This window comes from Prenolepis imparis, unplaced genomic scaffold (assembly GCF_030444845.1).
Source record: "Prenolepis imparis isolate NDT839.2.m4 unplaced genomic scaffold, iyPreImpa1.0 SCAF_251, whole genome shotgun sequence".
Taxonomy (NCBI): domain Eukaryota; kingdom Metazoa; phylum Arthropoda; class Insecta; order Hymenoptera; family Formicidae; genus Prenolepis; species Prenolepis imparis.
Genome location: NW_028141409.1, coordinates 5,523 through 29,458, shown reverse-complemented (window position 1 = coordinate 29,458; position 23,936 = coordinate 5,523). Strand labels below are relative to the sequence as shown.

The 23,936-nt window shown below is 26.4% G+C and overlaps 1 protein-coding gene and 1 pseudogene across 1 annotated transcript; both read left to right on the top strand.

Moving 5' to 3' along the window:
• Positions 1-3,552: 3,552 nt before the first annotated feature.
• LOC145948126 (proto-oncogene tyrosine-protein kinase ROS-like) lies at positions 3,553-7,385 on the top strand. The gene is made up of 6 exons (XM_083057880.1): positions 3,553-3,651; positions 5,171-5,321; positions 5,889-5,970; positions 6,091-6,750; positions 6,987-7,234; positions 7,366-7,385. The coding sequence occupies exons 1-6, from the start codon at positions 3,553-3,555 to the stop codon at positions 7,383-7,385; spliced, it is 1,260 nt and encodes a 419-aa protein (XP_082914006.1).
• Positions 7,386-7,401: 16 nt separating this feature from the next.
• LOC145948125 (proto-oncogene tyrosine-protein kinase ROS-like) lies at positions 7,402-23,523 on the top strand (annotated as a pseudogene).
• Positions 23,524-23,936: the final 413 nt, after the last annotated feature.

Below are 23,936 nucleotides of genomic sequence, written 5' to 3'. Positions count from 1 at the left end.
TTAGAAAGTGGTAGAGAATTCCGTACTCCGTAAATTCGCTAGTTGCATAGATGTTATCTCAGAGAAGAATCAAATGACTTCTTGAAAAAAGATTCCAACTTATCTCATTATGGCATTGCATGTTTATTTAAAACTTTAAACAAGTAAGAAACTTTTTTCTGTATTTTTTCTCTAAGTAAGAACTATTTCTCTTAGTAAATTAATCATGGGAGCATGACTTTCTTCGATTGTTGAAGGAATTTTGTCTCATAATTCAGTTTTTATATTAGTTTCAAAATAATTAATTAATTTCTTCTAATAAGTAACTCTATCTTAACTTGACTTTCTTTTTCACGAGTGCGTTTGTTATCACTAAAGTTTCAATAATGTTTATATTTTAACATATATATAAAATATATATATTTTTATTATCATTTTCTTCATGATCATAAAAATTTTATAAATTCCTGTATTTAAAAACATCTTATGAAATATTTTTTAATGCAAAAGAATTTTCTCGAGAGCACAATGCTATAAACTTTAGATTTATGTCTGATAAAACTATGAACATACATATATAACATATATATATACCTATATATATACATTAAGTGATAAATAGTGTATATAAATTCTCACATATAGCAAAAGTGACAGCTTATTGCGCATATTATTCATAGATTGATTAATTGTCCCGAATCAATTCGAAGTTCAACTTCACCAATCTTTCACTTCGATGTTTAGTAGCCGTTGAGCATGCGAATTATTTTAACTAAAATTTTCTGATTTTCTATATAAATTTCGTTAAATAAAAAATAAATTACCCTGCAAGTTTTAAATAAATATTAGTAAATTTGAACATATCTAGAGAAATAAAAATGTTTTAGAAATTACAAACAATTTATGTAAATGTGTCACATACTAATTAAGTAACAAAAAAAAAAAAAAAATAAAGTGAACGAAATCATAAATTTTTTAAGTTCTTTCTTTTAAATCTAACAATTATATTATAATAATACATATTGTTTAATAATTTTAAAATGTCGTCTGAATTAAATGTAATTATAAGTTTTAATTTGATTACATAACATTGATTTTTGAATGAGTGACGTAAAATTAATAAACTTTATATACATTTTTTTAAAATTAAAACTCTTTAGTTTTACGTATTATACAGTTTTAATTACACAAATACTGTATTGTCTGCAATATATAACATTCAATTTTCTTCATGAAAAAAATCTATTATTAGCGTAAAGTATATAAATTAGAGTATACGAAAATAATTTTCTTTGTAACTTCTTGGACCGGAGCTTCAAAGATCCTCCAGAATCCCTAGATTTCCTGACGAAAACGTTATGGTCATTTTCGTTAGCATTAACAGTTTTAGTAAAACACATAACGTTTGTAACGTTTTTAACATAACAATTTTCTCTTCTTGATATTTTTATACTCGATCGGCTTTCATACGATTCTCGACTATGACCAATGTTCCATGTAATCTTCACAATGATTTAGATACCACTAATCGAATTGATGTTCTCCCGTCCATGTATCTCGATAAATTTTGAGTTTTCTCTTACTTGATAATACTATTTCAAGATCGATTATAATGATTTATATAATGAAGCTATAAAACTATATAGTATATGTTCTTCGATTATACCCAATGTACAATGTAACGAGTGTAGTATATTCGATTGTATCAAAAACAATAATATAAGCGTAATTAAATTTCGCAATTTTTCAAAATTTTCAAGTAGAAAACCGATCAAATGAAAAATAATATATATTATTATTTTACAACATATTACTATTCTAATATTTTTAATATGTTATTATTTGAAAATTAACTAACAAATCACCGCACTATTAATATTTTTTGACAGAAATCAGCTATTTAAGACGTTTATTTGCTAATTAAATATTTATAATAGTAATATATGTTAAAGAATTAAAAATAATATTTTATAATACTTTAAACTCGATTAATATTTTTGACAATTATCAACTAATTTCTGTGAAAAAAATATTAATCCAGGATAAGGTATTATAACATTTTATTTACAACATATCACTATTTAAATTTTTTTAACATTATTTTACAATATAATTAGCAAATTAACACTTAAAATTAACACTTGAAAAAACAGCTATTTGATGCGTTCATTTGCTAATTAAATTTTCATATTAATATATTACATAAGTAAAAGTAATGTTTTAATTAATATGTTACAATATTTTAAACTGGATTAATATTTTTGACAGTTATAAATTGATTTCTGTAAAAAAAGTATTATTCGCGGATAAGATATTACAGCATATTATTTTACAACATATTACTATCTTAATATTCTTAATATATTATTATTTTAACATTTAATTAACAAACTAACGTTTCATTAATATTTTTGGACAGAAATCAGCTATTTAAGACGTTTATACGGATTTAATGAACGTATCAACGCACGAAAATCCAATACCTTAATTATTGATTGTATTGCATAAAAGTATTCAAATGGGATCTGCATTTAAGAACCTACGTTAATCTCTTTAATCATTATTTTAATACGATGTTTGAATTCGCTTGTTCGATAGCAGAACAAAAAATTTATTGCAATAAAGTAAGCTAGAAATTTTTGATTATAATGAATAAAATGTATATGTCAAGATCTTTTCTTATTTCAAACCGGATCTTACTTTAAAAATGCGCCTCATATAGGATATACATATACGTATATATATATAGAATATAATTATTCGTGAAAACTGTTGGAATAAGTAACTGTTGGAAGAAACACTGTGAGTATCATCGATCAAGCAGAGAGAAATGAATCATAAACAGAGCGCAGCAAATAAAGCATGATCAGATCGGTCTAGTCTGCGAAGTCAGTTACGATTGCGATTGCCATGAAAAAGGACAATGTTGCGCGTTATTTGTATCAAATAATATACTGTCATATAAACATCACACATCAATATGCACAAATAGTGGATTCTAAAAGATGCATAGTATGCACAATATGCATAAAAATAGTAATCCTAATTTTCTATATTTTTAGTGAAATAAAAAATATCACAAATATCAAAGTGGATAATATTTGATGCTTGTATAGAGGTGAAAGTGACAGAAAATCTATAATTCTATAATTTTCGTATTGCTTATAAATTGTTCGATTACCTTTTTATTGATTATCTTTTTACTAAATATTAAAAGAGGATTACAACAAAAATATATTATTATATTCGATACAATCAAGTGAATACGTGTTGCTTCGTATTGTTATTGGTTCCCATCGAAAAATTATAAAAATTACTATTTACTAAAAATTCCTTCATATGATCTAAGATATATATATTGTGATTGATTATAAAAAGATATATTAAAATGTAATATTGGAAGACAGTAACGCGATTCGCAAACTAGATTCTAAAGAATTCATCGAGCTCATAATATAGTATCGAGTCGATTAGATCAAATCTGAATCATCCATAGAATAAAAAGAAAAACAATACTGGTGACTAAAAATTGAGCGCCAACATTCACCGAAGGAAGAGATTATTATGTTTAAGATGAGATTATGCGTTTTATTGAAAAGTTTAATGCTGGTGAAAGCAGCTATCGCGATTTTGACAAAGAATCATACCGTCACGGACAATCCATTTATGCAGGTAAGAAATTTTTTTTGCTTTATTAAAAAACAATTAAATGTTATTACAAGTAATTGTGCAGATTATTTGAGTAACTACAACGTGTAACATAAAAATATTACTTACTGTATAATAAAATAAAACTATACAAAAAACTAAAAAGTATGATGCAATGAGAAAGGATGTATAAAGCTTGAAAATTATATTTTGTTTATAAAGGATGTATAATATAGTACAAAGTTAAACTTAATTAAGACGAAATATTAAAACTTGACTGCATTATGTTTGTGTTTCTATTGCTATTTTTAAGAATAATAATTATTAATATTAATGAGATTTTCTGTTAATTTACCACTATTTTGATACATATATACATATATATATGGCACTTGAATTGAGTTTTACGTGATATTTCATCAATTTGTAAAAAGATTTTATTTACTTTATTAAATATTTATAATTATTTAATGATATAATAAGACTTGTGACTTTTTTTTTTTAGCTAAATTAATTCAAAGAGTCAGCGTCATTTTTTTGTCTCAAGGATAGTTACATTTGTGCTATATACATATAATGGAGTGTCGACTATATTGGTATAATAAAATTCAAATTGTATCAATTAACTTTATAGGGCCAATAGTTAAATGAACAATATACGTAACAGCAATCTATTCCAATCTAACTAGTAAAAATTTATAGATGTATATATATATATAACATTCATAGTATATCCATTTATATAGCCATATGAATATAGATATCCATTTAAACAGTTATATGTAGAATATGCACATATTCTTATATCGTGGTAATGTCAATCGAAAGTTTATGGTATCCTGTTTTCCAGAATTTGTTCGCGTTAAAAGATATAACCATAATCAAAAAGAATTTCGACAAGATTTTAAGTACAAAAATTTATATAATTTCTATAATCACACAAACACATATAAAAGAGAATATTTTAAACATTTTGATTCTTGAAATACAAATATTATTATTAAAATTTTAATCATAACGGACGGATTATTAAAAAGTAAACACGCTTACTTTAAATTGTTAACTAACAATCGCAAAAAAACTAAATCATTAGCTATAATTATCAGCAAAATCGCGTCAGGAATCGAAGAGAGTAACATTTTCATATATCATTTATTATAAAAGAAACAATTATGAATTCTTATTAAATAATCCTTATTCTGCCTATTCTGCGTGAGTTTTTTTTTTTAAATAAGAATCATGTTTGATATTTCGCAAGAAAATATGTTGAATAATAAGAGTAAATATTTTAGAAATGAAATTACATAATATTTAACACATTATAAATGAGGAATGGAATTATAAATAAAAATATCTAGCTAATATTATTACAAATCAAAAAATGTTTTGCTCCTTTTAGTTATTTCGACATTTATGTTATTATTTATGGTAATCTTGTTCATATATATTTCTATATATACTATTTTATTTATCATTAAAAATACCGTGGAATTTCTGGCTTAGCTGCATTACTAATTTTTGTTATATGTTATATTTTATTAAGGATATTTCAGAGACCGAAAAAAACAATCATCTCATTTTACAAAATCTCCAGGCGGATCAGAATTTTTCTGATAGCGTAACTATAAAAAATAAAGTAGATGAAGTCGATGAAGTTACATTTGCAAATATGTCCATGAACCCAGAATCTATTGGTAAGATGCAATAAATATATAGAACGTTAATAAAAAATTAACAAATAATTTACAAGTTGCAAGTATAATGTAAATTCAAGAGAGAGCAAAAATTAAATTTAAAAAAATATCAAACCATTTTCTAATAACAAAAATAATATAAAATTCATTCTGTCGAAAAGAGAGAAAAAATGTATACACTGTATGTAAAATAAAGCAAAATTTAGATAACACCATCAATTTCATTATTATTTTTGTTTATTTTAAATCAGTCGCAAATAATGTACCTCTGATTTGTTAATCAATAGGAAATTTTAGAAAAGAGTTTAGCATTTTATTGGAAGTTTTTTTGATTATAACTTAGCAATTACTTTTCTAACACAAGTCTTGAAACACATACACACACAAATACACAAGGGTTTTATGTTATTTCATTATTTTAAAAACTTGCTATGTTAATTTTGTAATATATGTTTATTTTTCACTTTTTTCTTTATTTTTATTGCACGTTAAATTATTATTTTTTTTTTTAATTTACCGGAACAATCAACTTAAACATATTAATATGTACCATCTTAAAATCTCTAGAAATAATTCCGAGCGAGCCAAGAGCATTCGTAGAGTTCAATGGATTTCTAAATGGAAAAATTAACATTTCTGTGACATTCAGGTGAAGAATCAAAGTTTTTAGTCTATATCCTTTTTTTCTCTAAAATTTACATAGACATATAAAAATATTGATTCTGTTAAAAATTTATTAAATATGAAAAGGCTATATTTTATCTTACAGGTGGAATCAACCAAAACTTGAAAACAAAGTGATACAAGGATATACAGTGCAATGTTGGTTCATCGAGAACCTAAAAAAGATTCATATCTTTGACGACAAAACTATTTTAACTACAATGGAATGCACAGAACATAATCTAAAACCTAATACAACGTACTATTTTCGAGTACGAGCGTATACTAAAGCTGGTGCTGGTCCTTATACAGATTTAATGAACGTATCAACGACGCACGAAAATCCGATACCTCAATTATTGATTGCAGTGAATAACACTATTGCAATATGGAATCTGGATTTAAGAACCTACGTCAATCTCTTTACCTTTAATAGCAATGTTAATGCAATGGAAGTGGCTTATTCTGTAGCGGAACATAAAATTTATTGGATCCAGATAATTTTTAATATGCATGAGAATATATATGAGTTAATGTTAGGGGATATGAATAAAAATAATATTACAAAAATAACTAGTTTAAAAAGACATTCACGCAATCTTTGCATCGATTGGATTCGAAGAAATCTATATTGGATGGAATATGACAACTTAACGAAATACATTATAAAGCTGGACTTAACAATGTGGCAAAATGGTATAGTCAAATATGATAAGATCTTGAAAAGTGAAAATCTTTTTTATTTCACTCTACAGCCGTCTAAGGGGTACGTTAACTTTTATTCACTAAAAAAATGAACACTTTTGTGTCTTTCAGTTAAGAATTTATATTATTTTCTAATTTTGCAGTAATAAACTATGATTTTGTAAAAAAGATATAACGAATCATAAAATCATTAATTATCAAAAAATTGTAAAAACTTAAGTTTATTATTCTTTTATCTTCAGGATTAAAATTATGTTTTATAATACATATATATAATAATATATATATATTTTCCAGATTTTTATACTGGATAGAAAGGTTAAATGCAAAGTCATATATACAGTATGTAATAATGAAATCGGATCTTGACGGAGGAAATGTGCAATCTTTTTTAAAAACCGATATGACCTTTTGTCCATACAAAACATCATCTTCTAAAGTTTTACCAAATCAAATGGAGCTTGACATCACAAATACAGAGGAGCCGCTAATATTCTGGAGAAAAAACTATGAATTAATTGTTGCGAACATTAAAATAAATAAATGCAATTCGATATCAACTGCTGAAATGGGCGCAAAGTTTCTGTCATATTTTATAACTGATAAAACAAACATTTATTTAAGTGGACTTTATGTAAATACATCAGATTATTATCTGTATATTTTAAAAATGAAGTATGCACTTGTCGACAGTGAAAAAAACGCATCTAAACACGTGCAAATAATAAAAAGCACGGATTACTTTAATCCCATGATATCGTTTGGTAAATCATCCTCCTTACAACCATATCCTCGGAAGGAATGCCTTATACCAGATGAAAAAATTTATAATATTACAATAATAAAAATAACAGCAAAAAGTATTGTTTTGAAATTTAATACGACAGAATCGACTCGCAAGCACAAATGCAAAAACAACATACCAACTATTAAATATATCATCTACGTAAGCTGTTTGAATCTTCTTAACAAGTTCGATGAATTCTATATACAGACATACGAGCGGTATTATGAAATTCAGAATTTAACACCGTTTACAAAATACAAGCTGAAGCTAGCTGTGAGCAATTTTTACTCTGATCAATTATCGACGGACCTGCAATTCAGGTCGGAAGTAATATTGAAAACTAACTTGAGCAAGCTCAATGCACCGGAAAATGTAACGGTTCAGGTTCTGACGCCAACGGTATAGCGGCAGTTTATTGGATTCCACCCACGAAACTGAATTGTACGACAGTAACTTATAAAGTATATTGGGAATCAATTAACTCGGTGTACAGCACGCAACCCATAGAAGAACTATTTATTAATAATAAAGTAGACAACAAACATTTTACAATAATCCAACCGTTGCTGCCAGAACAGAAATACTTTGTATATGTACGTGTGTATCCAGCTAACTACAGCAATATATATAATGACAGTTTGAGCAAAACTGTGTACACGTACTCGGAACCGAACAATATAACTTTGAGCGGAGTTAACAAAAACAATATGAATATTTCGTGGATTCCTAGCGTTAATTTGACGATCCATTACGTACTGGAATACAAAAATGATGTGATGCAAAAATGGCAAATTGCAGATAATTTTGAGACAAATAATGGGACAGTAATGTATTATATAGAAAACTTGCTACCGGCAACTTCATACATGTTTTGTTTGATACTGACATATCCTGAGTACGAAAACTTTACATGGCCATCTGATGAAAGATTTATTTTTCATACACTTGGTAAGTAAATATGATAATATGTAGATATTTTAATATGATATGTTTATTTGACATACATATAAATGTATTACAGAATTTTAAGAATGAAATATTTTTAATGATAAAATTATAAGTAGAAATATTCAAATAAGACAAAAAAATTAAAACTATATTTTTATGTAACAAAGGTGATGAATCAAGAATTCGAACTACCCAATATAATCTAACATTGATGTTAAGCCTTGCTGCTACCGTTATTGTAATCTACATCTGCTACTTTATTTATTGTTGTAAGTATATTTGATACACATTTTTTTAATTACAAATTATGATTAATGTAGTAAGTAGAGAGATTTTCTAAAAAAAAGTTAACTTACTTGTTAAAAGAGCAATATTTAAAATTTGCAATATTATTTAAATATATTATAACTTTATAATAGTATACCGACAACGCAAAGAAGGTAACGAGCAAGTTTTGACTAGGATTCTACATGAGGTACTTATCGGAAACGTTCAGCATAATGCGCTATACAGTCCTGCGTTGCAATATAATCTAAATAAATTTATGCTGACTAAAATCAAACGAGAGCAAATCACACTAACGAAACTCCTTGGCAGCGGCGCATTTGGAATGGTAAATTTTTCGTAACGTCATATTTTAAGTCATTAATGTTTAGATGTAGAAATAAGAAATACATATTTCTTAGTAAATGTTACACCGAAAAAATTGTTTTTTTGATATGCATTAATAAGTCCTCTTAATAGATATTCTTAATGAATAAGAATATTTCCAGCTTTTAAATTGAGAATACATTCTTATTTTTTTTGCAACTTTAGCGCCGCAATAAATAAATATTATAAATTAATAATAAATTTAAGATAAAAATTAATAAAATAAATTTATTTAAATTTATAATAAATTTATAAGTTTACAATTAATATTAAAAATAATAACATAATAATCAAAAATGTGTATTTTCCTATGTCAAATACATAAAAAATATTCAATTATATGTGTAACATATAAATATACATGTAATAAGTAACAAATGTCCATTTGTAAAACTGTTTTTTGTTATATCGATTAATAATTTTAATAATACACGAATAAAAAAACATCTCATCAATTATATATGTATTCTTGCATGTAAAGAATATCTCTTTAGATAATTTTTCTCCTAAATTAAGAGGATCTTTTTGGCGCCTATTTTATTGAAAGACATTATAAAGATAAGCGGCATATACTTAAGATAAGAATACAATTTTTTCGGATATATAAATCAACTTTTTAAAAGAAGTAGTAATACATTAATTTTTACGAGATATACATATGCACTTTATTTTTTATCGTTGAATTATTTAAAATAAAACGAAATATATATGTATAATGTTATAAGAAATTAAATTATCTTTTCTTTTTTAATAGAAGTTACATTAATTTTCATGATTTGCAGGTGTACCAAGGGAATGTCAAGGATTTAGAAGAACCGGGATCAGAGACTTCCGTTGCCATAAAAATGTTAGAAAAGTGTGCTTCTGTCGAAGAAAAAAAGAAATTTTTGCAAGAGGCTAAGCTTATGAATCATTTTAGACACGAACATGTGTTAAGCTTACTAGCTGTCTGCTTAGACGAGGATTCTCCATTACTCGTGTTGGAATTAATGGAAACTGATCTGCAAAAATATTTGAGAGAGTGTCGAATATTACAACCTTCTGATTTACACGCTTTGCGTCTTCAAGATTTGCTCGCTATGTGCGAAGATGTTGCGCGAGGCTGTTGCTATTTAGAAGAGCTGCGCTTTGTGCATAGAGATCTCGCGTGCCGAAATTGTTTAGTGTCTGCGAGAGATCGTGATAATCGTATTGTCAAAATCGGTGATTTTGGACTTGCTAGAGATATTTGCAGGGATGACTATTACCGCAAGGTAGATATAATTAATTAAAAAAGATAAAACTTTTTGAAAGTGTTTTTCTATTGTATCGTCTTTATATTATTATATTATATCTTTAAGTCAAATAGAATTTAAGAAAAATGAAGACCATGTATATATTTTTATATATATTTCTCCAATATATATGTATATAATGTATAATGCAAAATATTAGTGAACAAAATGTATAATGCAAAATATTAGTTTCTTGCTTAAGAATACTTACTGCAAAAATGGATAATTAGAATAGGAGATTTATCTTTGTTAAAATTTTATTTTAGGAAGGAGAAGGTCTGCTTCCTGTTCGCTGGATGGCACCGGAATCCCTAGCGAACGGAGTATTTACTTCTCAGAGCGATGTTTGGTCATTCGGAGTACTAATGTGGGAGATTACATCATTGGGTGAGCAACCTTACTCTACAAAATCTAATCTCGAAGTGATGAATTACGTACACGAGGGAGGCAGGTTGCAGATGTCTCTCGACTGTCCATCCTTGTTATATCTTTTGATGCAGCGTTGCTGGGGTGTAGCGAATGCCAGACCAAATTTTAAAATTTGTCTGAACAATATTATAGATCTAAGAAGCGACATAAAAGACGCAAAATTGCATCCAATATGAATATTATTTAGCCGGCACAATTAATTAATTATTTGAACATGTGTATATTAAAGAGAAACGAATTTTTGCACATTTATTTGAAATATTTGAAAATATGTCTGTATTAGACATCTCTATATATGTTTGTAAGTAAATTGGTCATTGTCATTTTATAATCTTATTTTTCAAAGAAACGTAATAAACTATATGTTTACTAGAAGTTTTATAATTTGATCGAATGCAGATGCATCGTGACCTATTACAAAGGGAAATCTTAATATGTAAGAGTGAAAAAGATAGTATTTTGCGATTCGTTGATTAGCTTTAAAGAATTTATCGAATGATGTACAAAAAACATCTAATATTAGACATTAAAATTTTAATTATTGTATTTATTCAATATCATAGCGCGAAAATTACAAGTGCCCTTTAATTATGTAAAGGATAGTTAATGTTTTATTGGAAAATGGGAGAATTGTTGCCTTGCTTCGTAAATTCGCCAGTGACCTACAATAGGTGTTATCTCAGAGAGGATATAAATGACTCTTTGAAAAATGGTTCTAATTTATTGTATTATGGCACTGCATATTTAACTAAAAGTACTAACGAATAATCACGTACTTCTCGTAGGATTTAGGATATATTGCAGTTCTGTTCAGTATCCAGAAAAAGTACTCTACTGTATATGGTTGTTGTAAGTTTCACTCCAGTAAAAGATTTCTTTATTATAAAAAATTAAATATTTTTACATATGTTAATTTACATGTATAACTGTAAAACTATAAACAAAAAAGTTGATGTTAAAAAAATTTACTTAAATAATTTAAACTGCATAATCAAAAAGCTTGACATTATATAAGCTTGACATTAAAAGCTGATATAAAAAAGATGTATAAAGTTTGTTAATATTACATTTAAAATTACCACATGTAAAAATAGATGTTATGTAGTATAAAATTCGTTTCACCATTTGACATTAAAATATGAAAAGAGAAGTTTTATCTATCAAGAAGTATCAGTTCAAATAGGTGGTTATTTTCGATACTTTTAGAAATGACATATGAAGATAGATAAAATTACTATAAAATTTTTTGTTTTTTTAATATCTATTCTCGATATTCTATAATTTTTATTTTAAATTTATAATACACAACTAGAAACATGTAGATAAATTAATGTATAGTGTATTAAATACATAATAAACTTTCTTACCGATATATTCTTACCGATTTCATTTTATACAGTCACGTTATCAGAATAATCTTAGACACAGATTCGTTGTTTGATGACATGTAGTAATCCTTGATCTAGAAGTTGATTTAAAATGTTCTATTGATGTATAGCTTGTAAGTGTGATCTATCTCGTTGGATCGCTTGAAAATATTTCAAAATAAATATTACATGTAATGGTTTGCATTATCTTTAACAAAAAATGAGATATTAATTTTTAAAGTCAATAAAATTCGCTTACAATACTTTATAATTATATAATATATGTATAATGTTCTATATTATTATTAACACATTTGCATAAGAAAAATTTTAAACTTTAGCATATATTTCGTTTACTAACACTGAAAAATAATAAAATAATTCAACTTCTTTTTTTATAAATGCGTTTATTATAAAAAAAGAAGTTGAACTCACAGTTTTAACAATGTTTATATTTCAACAATAAATGTTTTTATTATCATTTTCTTCCTCGTCATAGAAATTTTATAACTTTCTGTGTGCGTACGCGCACGTGTGTGTGTGTGTGTGTGTGTGTGTGTGTGTGTGTGTGTGTGTAAATAACTTGTTAAATTTCTTTTCTATTGTTATATTTTTAACGCAAACAAATTTTGAAGAGCACGATATCATAAACTTTGTATCCCGTGAGAGAAAATATGTACATAATATGTGTGTATAGTAAAGTATACATATACATTAAGTGATAAATAGTATATAAATTCGCACATATAGCGAGTTATAGCTGTTGCGCATATTTATTGATTTATTGATTCAGAGCCAATTCGAAGATTCATTGTATTGATCTTTTACTTCGATACTTAGTAATTGTTTTGTTACAATTTATTTTAACTCTAAAATTTTGATTTTTTAATATTGTATTAAATAAAAAATAATTTGCCTTTTTCTCTGTAAGTTTTATACAAAAATTTATAAATATAAATAGATATTTACAGATAAATAAAAATGTATAAAAAATTACAGAAAATTCATGAATAAATAAATCAAAGTGTCATATACATATGTATGTGTTTATCAATGTAACATTGAGTAAACGGACTCATTAATGTTAAAATTTTTTATTCTTATATATAACAATTTTGAACATGACAACAACAAAAATACATATTAGGTTTAAATTTTAATATCGCGTTTTAACTACGTTTAATCGGATAGATTTATTATCTTAAAAAATTAGAAACAATTGAAATATGTGTAAATTCGTGTATTTGCGCAAAATTAAAAAAATTTTAAAAGAAATGAAAAAATCAATTTTAAGCTATAAACAATGACAGATTTCTTTATATTTTGACATGGGAAATAACTGTAATAAATCTGAAAAATCGGCGTCTAATGTTCTCCGAGGTTTACTTGTGAGAAGCGATATAGAAGACGTAAAATTGCAAGCAATAAATATTATGTAGTCGATACAGTTAATTAATTATTTGTACATGTGCATATGAAGGAGAAACGAGTTTTTGCACATCTATTTGAGATATTTGAAAATAGATGTCTGTATTATACGTGAATTGCACATTGTTATTTCATAGTATTATTTAAAACAAAGAACGTAATAAACTATAATATATTTATTAGAAGTTTTATAACTTGATCATGTGCATTGTGATCTGTTACAAAAGGAAATATGTAAGAGTGAAAGATAATAACTTGCGATTCGTAGATTAGCTTTAAAGAATTTACCGAATATATATAAAGATTTATATAAAGATATATAAAGATTTTAATTTATTGGATATTAATGTTTTAATTTTTGTCTTATTAATTCAGTATACATGGCGCGAAAATCACGAGCACTTTTTAATTATGTAAGGGCTAGTCAATGCTTTATTTTTATTAGAAAATGATTATGTGTTACCTCAGAGAAGATTCAAATGACTCTTTGAAAAACGATTCCAATTTATCTTATTATGGCATGACATGTACGTATAATATATATAACTAAAAGTACTAATATTAATAAGCTGTCACGTACTTCTCGAAGGATCCAAGGTATATTGCAGCTCCGGTCAGCTTCCAGAAAGCCATTCCACTGTGTTTGGATCTAAACTTTATTCAAGTAAATGATATTTGTTATTAAAGAAAATTAAATGTTTTTACAAATGTTAATTTACATGTATAACTGTAAAACTGTACAAAAAAGACGTTAAAAAAATTTACTTAAATAAAAACTGCTTAAACAAAAAACTTGATACAAAAAAAGATGTATGTATAAAGTTTGTTAATATTACATTTAAAATTGCCACATTTATAAATAGATGTTATGTAGTATAAAATTATGCTTTTATAATTATAAATGTGGCCGTATACATATATTAAAACGTAGCCCAAATATGTTTTTGAAACTTTTATATTTAAAAATAAAGATTTATAATATTAATGAGTCTTCATTTTCTATAAAATTGTTAAAGTAGCATCAATACTTTTAGTAAAACACATAATATTTTTAATGTTCCTGACAATAATTTTCTTCTTTTTTACGCGATTTTTACGAGATTCTCGACTATGGGTAATCAATACTGATCAATGTTCCATGCGATCTTCTCAATGATTCAGATATACTCAAATCGATGTTCCTTCATGTCTCTCGATTACTTCTTTGTAACACGTCAACTTCGTGTGCGTGAGTGAATGTGTATAAATTACGAGTTTTTATATCTGAATATTACTTTTTGAAACTCTATTTCATGATTAATTATAATAATCTTTATGATCCAATTATAAAATAATTGATAAATCAATAATTACTGCATTTTCTTCGATCAAAATGTACAGTAAAATGTATGTAGTATATTCAATTGTATTAAAGATTGTTATACACACAGGCGTAATCAAATTTTTTTCGCAAATTTCAAAATGTACAAGTAGAAAAACGATAGAATAAAAAAACAAATAATATATTATTTATAATTATAAATTATAATTATAAAATATTAAATTATAATTATAAAGTATTATAATAAACTTGCTTTCTTGAAGCGTAAAAATTCCTAAATTTATTTTGGATAATATAGATATTATTTTTATGCTTTCAATGTATAGTAAACTTACTTCTTATTAGCATAAATTTGCATAAATTAATTTATCTTGCAACCCTATTTAGAGAATGAAGCTACTATAGATCGACGTGAATAGAATACCTACAAGCAAACTCAACTTGCCAATTATTTATTGCATTAATTATACTTCGGGACAATATTTGTCCGCATCTTTTAATTTAAACATTTGACCATTAACCCAGCGAGAAGTGATTGGTTGAATCGATGTCAATTGCACGATCGATTCAATCACGATTTCTCTGGAAAGAGCATTTTATGATCATTTGCATGTATCAGAAAATCACTTAATGAATTACTGTTTCCTTTAAAGAAAGGTCTATGATATGTGTAAGGCTGTATATAATTTTAAATATACCTTATGCACTTCTTTCACTTTTTTCACGAAGATTGTAAATATAAATATTTTTTTTATTATAAATGTAAGGCAGTGCAATTAACAAATTAAAACTCTCTGTGAACAGTTTCCACGAATAATTATATTCTATATATATATATATATATATAGTTTCGTGGAAACTGTTCACAGAGAGAAATTTTATCTTAGAATTTACTCTGAAAATCATGATAATCGTGAGACAATATGGTTTAAAAAAAATTTTATGAAAATTTCTTTGATTAATATTTATCACAATAAAAAATAATAATATTCATTACAATAAAATATAAAATATGTTTAATTTTACTAAAAGTATAGTAAAATTAATCAAGAATATTTAAAACATTTTTTCATACTATATTCTCTCACGATTACCATGATTTTCTGGGGTAAATTCTAAAGAAGGTAAATTCTAAAAGAAAATTCTCTCTGTGTTAGAAAAAGTAACTGTTGGAAATAACATTGATTGTGACTATCATCGATCATGCAGAGCGAAATGAATCATACAGAGCTCAGCAAATAAAGCACAATCAGTCTAATCTGCGAAGTCAGTTACGATTGTGATTGCCACGAAAAAAGACAACGTTCCGCATCATTTGATTCAAATACTGTCATATAAACGTCACACAACAATATGCACATATAGTGGATCCTAATAACATGCATAGTATACGATATGCATAAAAGAAATAATCATAAATTTTTATATTTTAGTGAAACAAAAAATATAGCAAATATCAACGTGGATAATATTTTATGCTTGAATAGTGGTGAAAGTGACAGAAAATTTATAATTCTATAATTTTCGGATTGCTTATATAAATTGTGTGATTATATTTTTATTGATTATCTATTCACGAAATAGTAAAAGAAATTACAACAAAGATAAATTATTATCTTGGATACAATCAAGTGAATACGTGTCGCTTCGTATTTATTTTTGTTATTGGTTCCCATCGAATAATTATAAAAGTTACTATTTACTAGAATATTGTCATTAATCATAAAAAGATATATTAAATTGTATTGATAGACAATAACGCGATTCGCAAACTAGATTTTAAAAAATTCATCGAGCACATAATAAAGTATCGAGTCGATTAGATCAAATCTGAATCATCCATAGAATAAGAAAAAATCAATACTGGTGATTAAAAATTGAACGCCAACATTCACCGAAATTATTATGTTTAAGTTGAGATTATACGTTTTATTGAAAAGTTTAATGCTGGTGAAAGCAGCTATCGCGATTTTGACAAAGAATCATACCGTTCCAGACAACCTTTTCACGCAGGTAAGAGATTTTTTTCGCTTCATTAAAAAACAATTAAATGTTATTACAAGTAATAGTGCAGTTTATTTGAGTAACTAAAACGTGTAATATAATAATATTACATACTGTATAATAAAATAAAACTATACAAAAAACTATAAAGTATGATGCAATGAGAAAGGATGTATAAAGCTTGAAAATTTTATTTTGTTTATAAATAGATGTATAATATAGTCAAAAATTAAACTTAATTAAGACAAAATATTAAAATTTGACTGTATTATGTTTGTGTTTCTATTGCTATTTTTAAAATTAATAATTATTAATATTAATAAGATTTTCTGTTAATTTTTAACTATTTTAATACATACTTACATACATACATATATTTATAACACTTGAATTGAATTTTATGTGATTTTTCATCAATTTGCAAAAAGATCTTATTTACTTTATTAAATATTTATAATTATTTAATAATATAATAAGACTTTTGTAAATTAATTTTTATTTAACTAAATTAATTCAAAGAGTTCGCGTCATTTTGATGTGTCAAGGATGGTTGCATTTGTGTCATATACATATAAAGGAATGTCGACTATTATATATTGGTATAATAAAATTCAAATTGTATCAATTAACTTTATACGGCCAATAGTTAAATGAACAACATACGTAACATCAATCTATTCCAATCTAACTAATAAAAATTTATAGATGTATATATATAATATTCATAGTATATCCATTTATATAACCATATTTATATAGCCATATATATTCTTATATATCGTGGTAATGTCAATCGAAAGTTTATGGTATCCTGTTTTCCAGAATTTGTTTGCGTTAAAAGATATAACCATAATCAAAAAGAATTTCGACAAGATTTTAAGTACAAAAATTTATATCATTTCTATAATCACACACATACACATAAAAGAGAATATTTTAAACATTTTTATTCTTGAAATACAAACGTTATTATTGAAATTTTAATCATAACTGACGGATTATTAAAAATTAACCTCGTTTATTTTAAAATGTCAACAAACGATTGCAAAAAAACTAAATCATTAGCTATAACTATCAGCAAAATCGCTTCAGGAATCGAAGAGAGTAACATTTTCATATATCATTTATTAAAAAAAAACGATTATTAATTCTTATTAAATAATCCTTATTCTGCATATTCTGCGTGACATTCTTTTTAATATAAGAATAATGTTTAATATTTCGCAAGAAAATATGTTGAAAAATTATACGAATAAATATTTTAGAAATGAAATTACATAATATTTAACACATTATAAATTAGGAATGAAATTATAAAATATCAAGCTAATTTTATTACAAAACAAGAAATTTTATGCTTATTTTATTTATTTTGACATACGATGTTATTTTTTATGGTAAACTTATTTATATATATTTTTATATATACTATTTCATTTATCATTATTGATACCTACCATGGAATTTCTGGCCTAGCTGTCAAACTTATTTTTTTTTATATGTTATATTTTATTAAGGATATTCCAATGTCCGAAAACAACAATCATCTCATTTTACAAAATCTCCAGCCGGATCAGAATTATTCTGAAAGCGTGACTATAAGGAGTGAAGTCAATGAAGTAGATGAAGTTACATTTGCAAATATGTCCATGAACCCAGAATCTATTGGTAAGATGCAATGAATATATAAAACGTTAATAAAAAATTAACAAAAAATTTACAAGTTGTAAGCAAAATATAAATTCAAGAGAGACTAAAAATTATAAAAAAAAAAATATTAAACCATTTTCTAATAACAAAGATAATATAAAATGCACTCTGTCGAAAAGAGAGAAACAATGTATACGCTGTATGTAAAATAAAGCGAAATTTAGATAACACTATCAATTTCATTATTTTTCTTGTTTGTTTTAAATCATAAATATTTTTTCTTCTTTCTTTATTTTTTCGTTGCACGTTAAATTATTATTATTTTTTTTTAATTTACCGATATAATCAACTTCAACATACATATAAATATGTACTATCTTAAAATCTCTAGGAAAAATTCCGAGCGAGCCAAGAGCATTCGTAGAGTTCAATGGATTTCTAAATGAAAAAATCAACATTTCGGTGACATTCAAGTGAAGAATCTAAGTTTTTCGTCTATATCCTTTTTTTCTCTAAAATTTAACATAAACATATACAATAAAAATATTAATTCTTAAATTCGTTAAAAAATTATTAAATATGGAAAGGCTAAAATTTGTGTTACAGATGGAACCAACCTGAATTTGCAAACAATGTGATACAAGGATATACTATGCAATGTTGGTTCATCAAAAATCTAAAAAAGATTCAAATCTGTGCCGACAAAACTATTTTAACTACAATGGAGTGTACAGAGTATAATCTAAAACCTAATACAACGTACTATTTTCGAGTACGAGCGCATACTAAAGCTGGTGCTGGTCCTTATACAGATTTAATGAACGTATCAACGACGCACGAAAATCCGATACCTCAATTATTGATTGCAGTGAATAATACTATTGCAATATGGGATCTTGATTCAAGAACCTACGGCAATCTCTTTACCCTTAATAGCAATGTTGATGCAATAGAAGTGGCTTACTCTGTAGCAGAACATAAAATTTATTGGATCCAATCGATTATTAATGGACATAAGTATATACGAGAGTTAATGATAGGGGATATGAATAAAAATAATATTACAAAAATAACTAGTTTAAAAAAAAATTCATACAATCTCTGCATCGATTGGATAGGAAGAAATCTATATTGGTTAGAATATGACGACTCAACGATATACATTACAAAGCTGGACTTAACAATGTGGCAAAATGGCATAGTCAAATATGATAAGATCTTGAACAGAAACAGTCGTTATTTAACTATACAGCCGTCTGTGGGGTACGTTAACTTTTATTCACTTGAAAAAATAAACACTTTTGTGTCTTTCAGTTAAGAATTAATATTATTCTCTAATTTTGCAGTAATATACTATGATCTTGTAATAATGATATAAAAAAACATAAAATTATTAATATAAAATTGTAAGAACTTAAGTTTATAATTTATTTAACTTCACGTTTAAAATTGTGTTTTATAATACACATATATAATAATATATATATTTTCCAGATTTTTATACTGGATAGAAGTGTTATCAGATACGCAGTTTGTAATAATGAAATCGGATCTTGATGGAAGAAATGTGCAATTTTTTTTAAAAACCGATATGACCTTTTGTACATACAAAGTATCATTTTTCGACATTTATTATAAAATAAAGCTTGACATCACAAATACAGAGGAGCCGCTAATATTCTGGAGAGAAAACCATAAATTAATTGTGGCGAACATTAAAATAAATAAATGCAATTCGATTTCAATTGCTGAAATGGGCACACAGTTTATGTCATATGTTATAAATGATAATACAAACATTTATTTAAGTGGACATAATGAAAAAACATCAGATTTTTATCTTTATATGTTAAAAAAGGAGTATGCACTTGTCGACAGTGAAAAAAACGCATCTAAACACGTGCAAATAATAAAAAGCACGTATCACTTTACTCCCCTAATATCGTTTGGTAAATCATCCTCCTTACAACCATATCCTCGGAAGGAATGCCTTATACCTGATGAAAAAAATTATAATATTACAATAATAAAAATAACAGCGAAAAGTATTGTTTTGAAATTTAATACGACAGAATCGACTCGCAAGCACAAATGCAAAAACAACATACCAACTATTAAATATATCATCTACGTAAGCTGTTTGAATAATAATCTTCATAACAAGTTCGATGAATTCTATATACAGACATACGAGCGGTATTATGAAATTCAGAATTTAACACCGTTTACAAAATACAAGCTGAAGCAATCTGTGAGCAATTTTTACTCTGATCAATTATCGACGGACCTGCAATTCAGGTCGGAAGTAATATTGAAAACTAACTTGAGCAAGCTCAATGCACCGGAAAATGTAACGGTTCAGGTTCTGACGCCAACTATAGCGGCAGTTTATTGGATGCTACCCACGAAACTGAATTGTGCGACAGTAACTTATAGAGTATATTGGGAAACAATTAACTCGGTGAACAGCACGCAACCGATAGAAAAGCCATTTATTAATAATAAAGTAGACAACAAATTTTTTACACTAATCCAATCGTTGCTGCCAGAACAGAAATACTTAGTATATGTACGTGTGTATCCAGCCAACTATACCAATCTCTATAATGACAGTTTGAGCAAAACCGTGTACACGTACTCGGAACCGAACAATATAACTTTGAGCGAAGTTAGCATAAACAATATGAATATTTCGTGGATTCCTAGCGTTAATCTGACGATACATTACATACTGGAATACAAAAATGATGCGATGCAAAAGTGGCAAATCGCAGATAATTTTGAGACGAATAATAAGACAGTAACGTATTATATAGAAAACTTGCTACCGGCAACTTTATACAAGTTTCGTTTGATACTGACATACCCTGAGTACGAGAACTTTACATGGCCATCTGATGAAAGATTTATTTTTCAAACACATGGTAAGCAAATATGATAACATGTAAATATTTTAATACGATCTGTTTATTTGACATATAAATGTATTACAGAATTTTAAGAATTAAATATTTTTAATGATAAAATTATAAGTAGAAATATTCAAAGAAAACAAGAAAATTAAAACTATATTTTTATGTAATAAAGGTGATGATTCGATAATTCGAGCTACGCAATATAATTTAACATTGATGTTAAGCCTTGCTGCTATCGTTATTGTAACCTGCATCTGCTATCTTCTTTATTGTTGTAAGTATTTGATACACATTTCTTTAATTACAAATTATGATTAATGTAGTAAGTAGAGAGATTTTCTAAAAAAAAGTTAACTTACTTGTTAAAAGAGCAAAATTTAAAATTTGCAATTCATAATAATATTTATTAAATATATTATAACTTTATAATAGTATACCGACAACGCAAAGAAGGTAACGAGCAAGTTTTGCTTACGATTCTACATGAGGTACCTATCGGAAACATTTAGCTCAATACGCTATACTGTCCTGCGTTGCAATATAATTCAAATAAATTTATGCTGTCTAAAATCAAACATGAGCAAATCACACTAACGCAACTCCTTGGCAGCGGCGCATTTGGAACGGTAAAAAATTTTCGCAACGTCATATTTTAAGCTCAAAACATTAATGCTTATTGTTAGATATAGAAATGTGAAATACGAATTTCTTTCAATAAAAGTTACAGTAAAAGTTATATAAATCAACATTTTAAAAGAGATAGTAATACAATAATTTTTATGAGACATACATATGCACTTTATTCTTTTTCGTTGAATTAATTAAAATAAAACAAAATATATATGTATAAAATGTATAATGTTATACGAATTTAACTTATCTTTTCTTTTTTAATAAAAGTTACATTAATTTTCATGATTTCGCAGGTGTTTCAAGGGAATGTCAAGGATTTAGAAGAACCGGGATCAGAGACATCCGTTGCCATAAAAATGTTACGAAAGTATGCCTCCGAGGAAGAAAAAAAGAAATTCTTGCAAGAGGCTAGGCTTATGAATCACTTTAGACACGAACATGTCTTAAGATTACTAGCTGTCTGTTTAGACGAGGATTCTCCATTACTCGTGTTGGAATTAATGGAAAGTGATCTGCAACAATATTTGAGAGAGTGTCGAATATTACAACCTTCTGATTTACACGCTTTGCGTCTACACGACTTGCTCGCCATTTGCGAAGATGTTGCGCGAGGCTGTTGTTATTTGGAAGAGATGCGCTTTGTGCATAGAGATCTCGCGTGCCGAAATTGCTTAGTGTCTGCGAGAGATCGCGAGAATCGTATCGTCAAAATCGGTGATTTCGGACTTGCCAGAGATATTTACAGGGATGACTATTACAGCAAGGTAGATATAATTAATTAAAAAAGATAAATCTATTATAAGTATTTTTCTATTGTTGCGTCTTTATAATATTATTGTATATCTTTAAGTCAAATTGAATTTAAGAAAAATGAAAACTATGTATATATTTTCATATATATTTCTCCAATATTTATTTATATATATAATGTATAATGCAAAGTATTAGTAAACGTTTTTTGCTTAAGAATACTTATTTAAAAAATTGATAATTAGAATAGAAGATTTTACATTATTGAAATTATATTTTAGGAAGGAAAAGATCTGCTTCCTGTTTGTTGGATGGCACCGGAATCCTTAGTGGACGGAATATTAACTTCTTATAGCGATGTTTGGTCATTTGGAGTACTAATGTGGGAGATTACATCGTTAGGTGAGCAACCTTACTCTTCCAGAACTAATCTCGAAGTGATGGATTATGTACGCACGGGAGGCAGGTTGCAGATGCCTCTCAACTGTCCATCCTTGTTATACCAACTAATGCAGCGTTGCTGGAGTGCAGCAAATGACAGACCAAACTTTAAATTTTGTCTGAACAATATTATAGCTTTAAGAAGCCACACAGAAGACGCAATATTGAATCCGACGCATCAATGAATATTATATAGCCGGCAATTAATTAATTGTTTGTATATGTGTATTTTAAGAAGAAACGATAAGTATTACATCAATGAGATATTTGAAATTATACTGTCTGTATTATACGTTTGAAAAATAAATAGTGATAAATAGTGTATATAAATTCTCACACATATAGCAAAAGTGACAGCTTATTGCACATATTATTCATAGATTGATTAATTGTCCCCAATTCGAAGTTCAATTGCACCAATTTTTCACTTCGATGTTTAGTAGCCGTTGAGCATGTGAATTATTTTAACTCAAATTTTCTTATTTTCTATATAAATTTCGTTAAATAAAAATAATTTACCCTGCAAGTTTTAAATAAAAATTAGTAAATTTAAACATATCTAGAGAAATAAAAATGTTTTAGAAATTACAAACAATTTATGTAAATGTGTCACAAACTTATTAAGCAAAGAAAAAAATGAAATTAACGT

Coding starts and splice junctions, on each gene's coding strand:
- LOC145948126 (XM_083057880.1), top strand. CDS start 3,553: ATGAGATTATGCGTTTTATTGAAAAGTTTAATGCTGGTGAAAGCAGCT. Junction 3,652..5,170: donor CGGACAATCCATTTATGCAG/GTAAGAAATTTT, acceptor TATTTTATTAAG/GATATTTCAGAGACCGAAAA. Junction 5,971..6,090: donor AACATTTCTGTGACATTCAG/GTGAAGAATCAA, acceptor TTTATCTTACAG/GTGGAATCAACCAAAACTTG.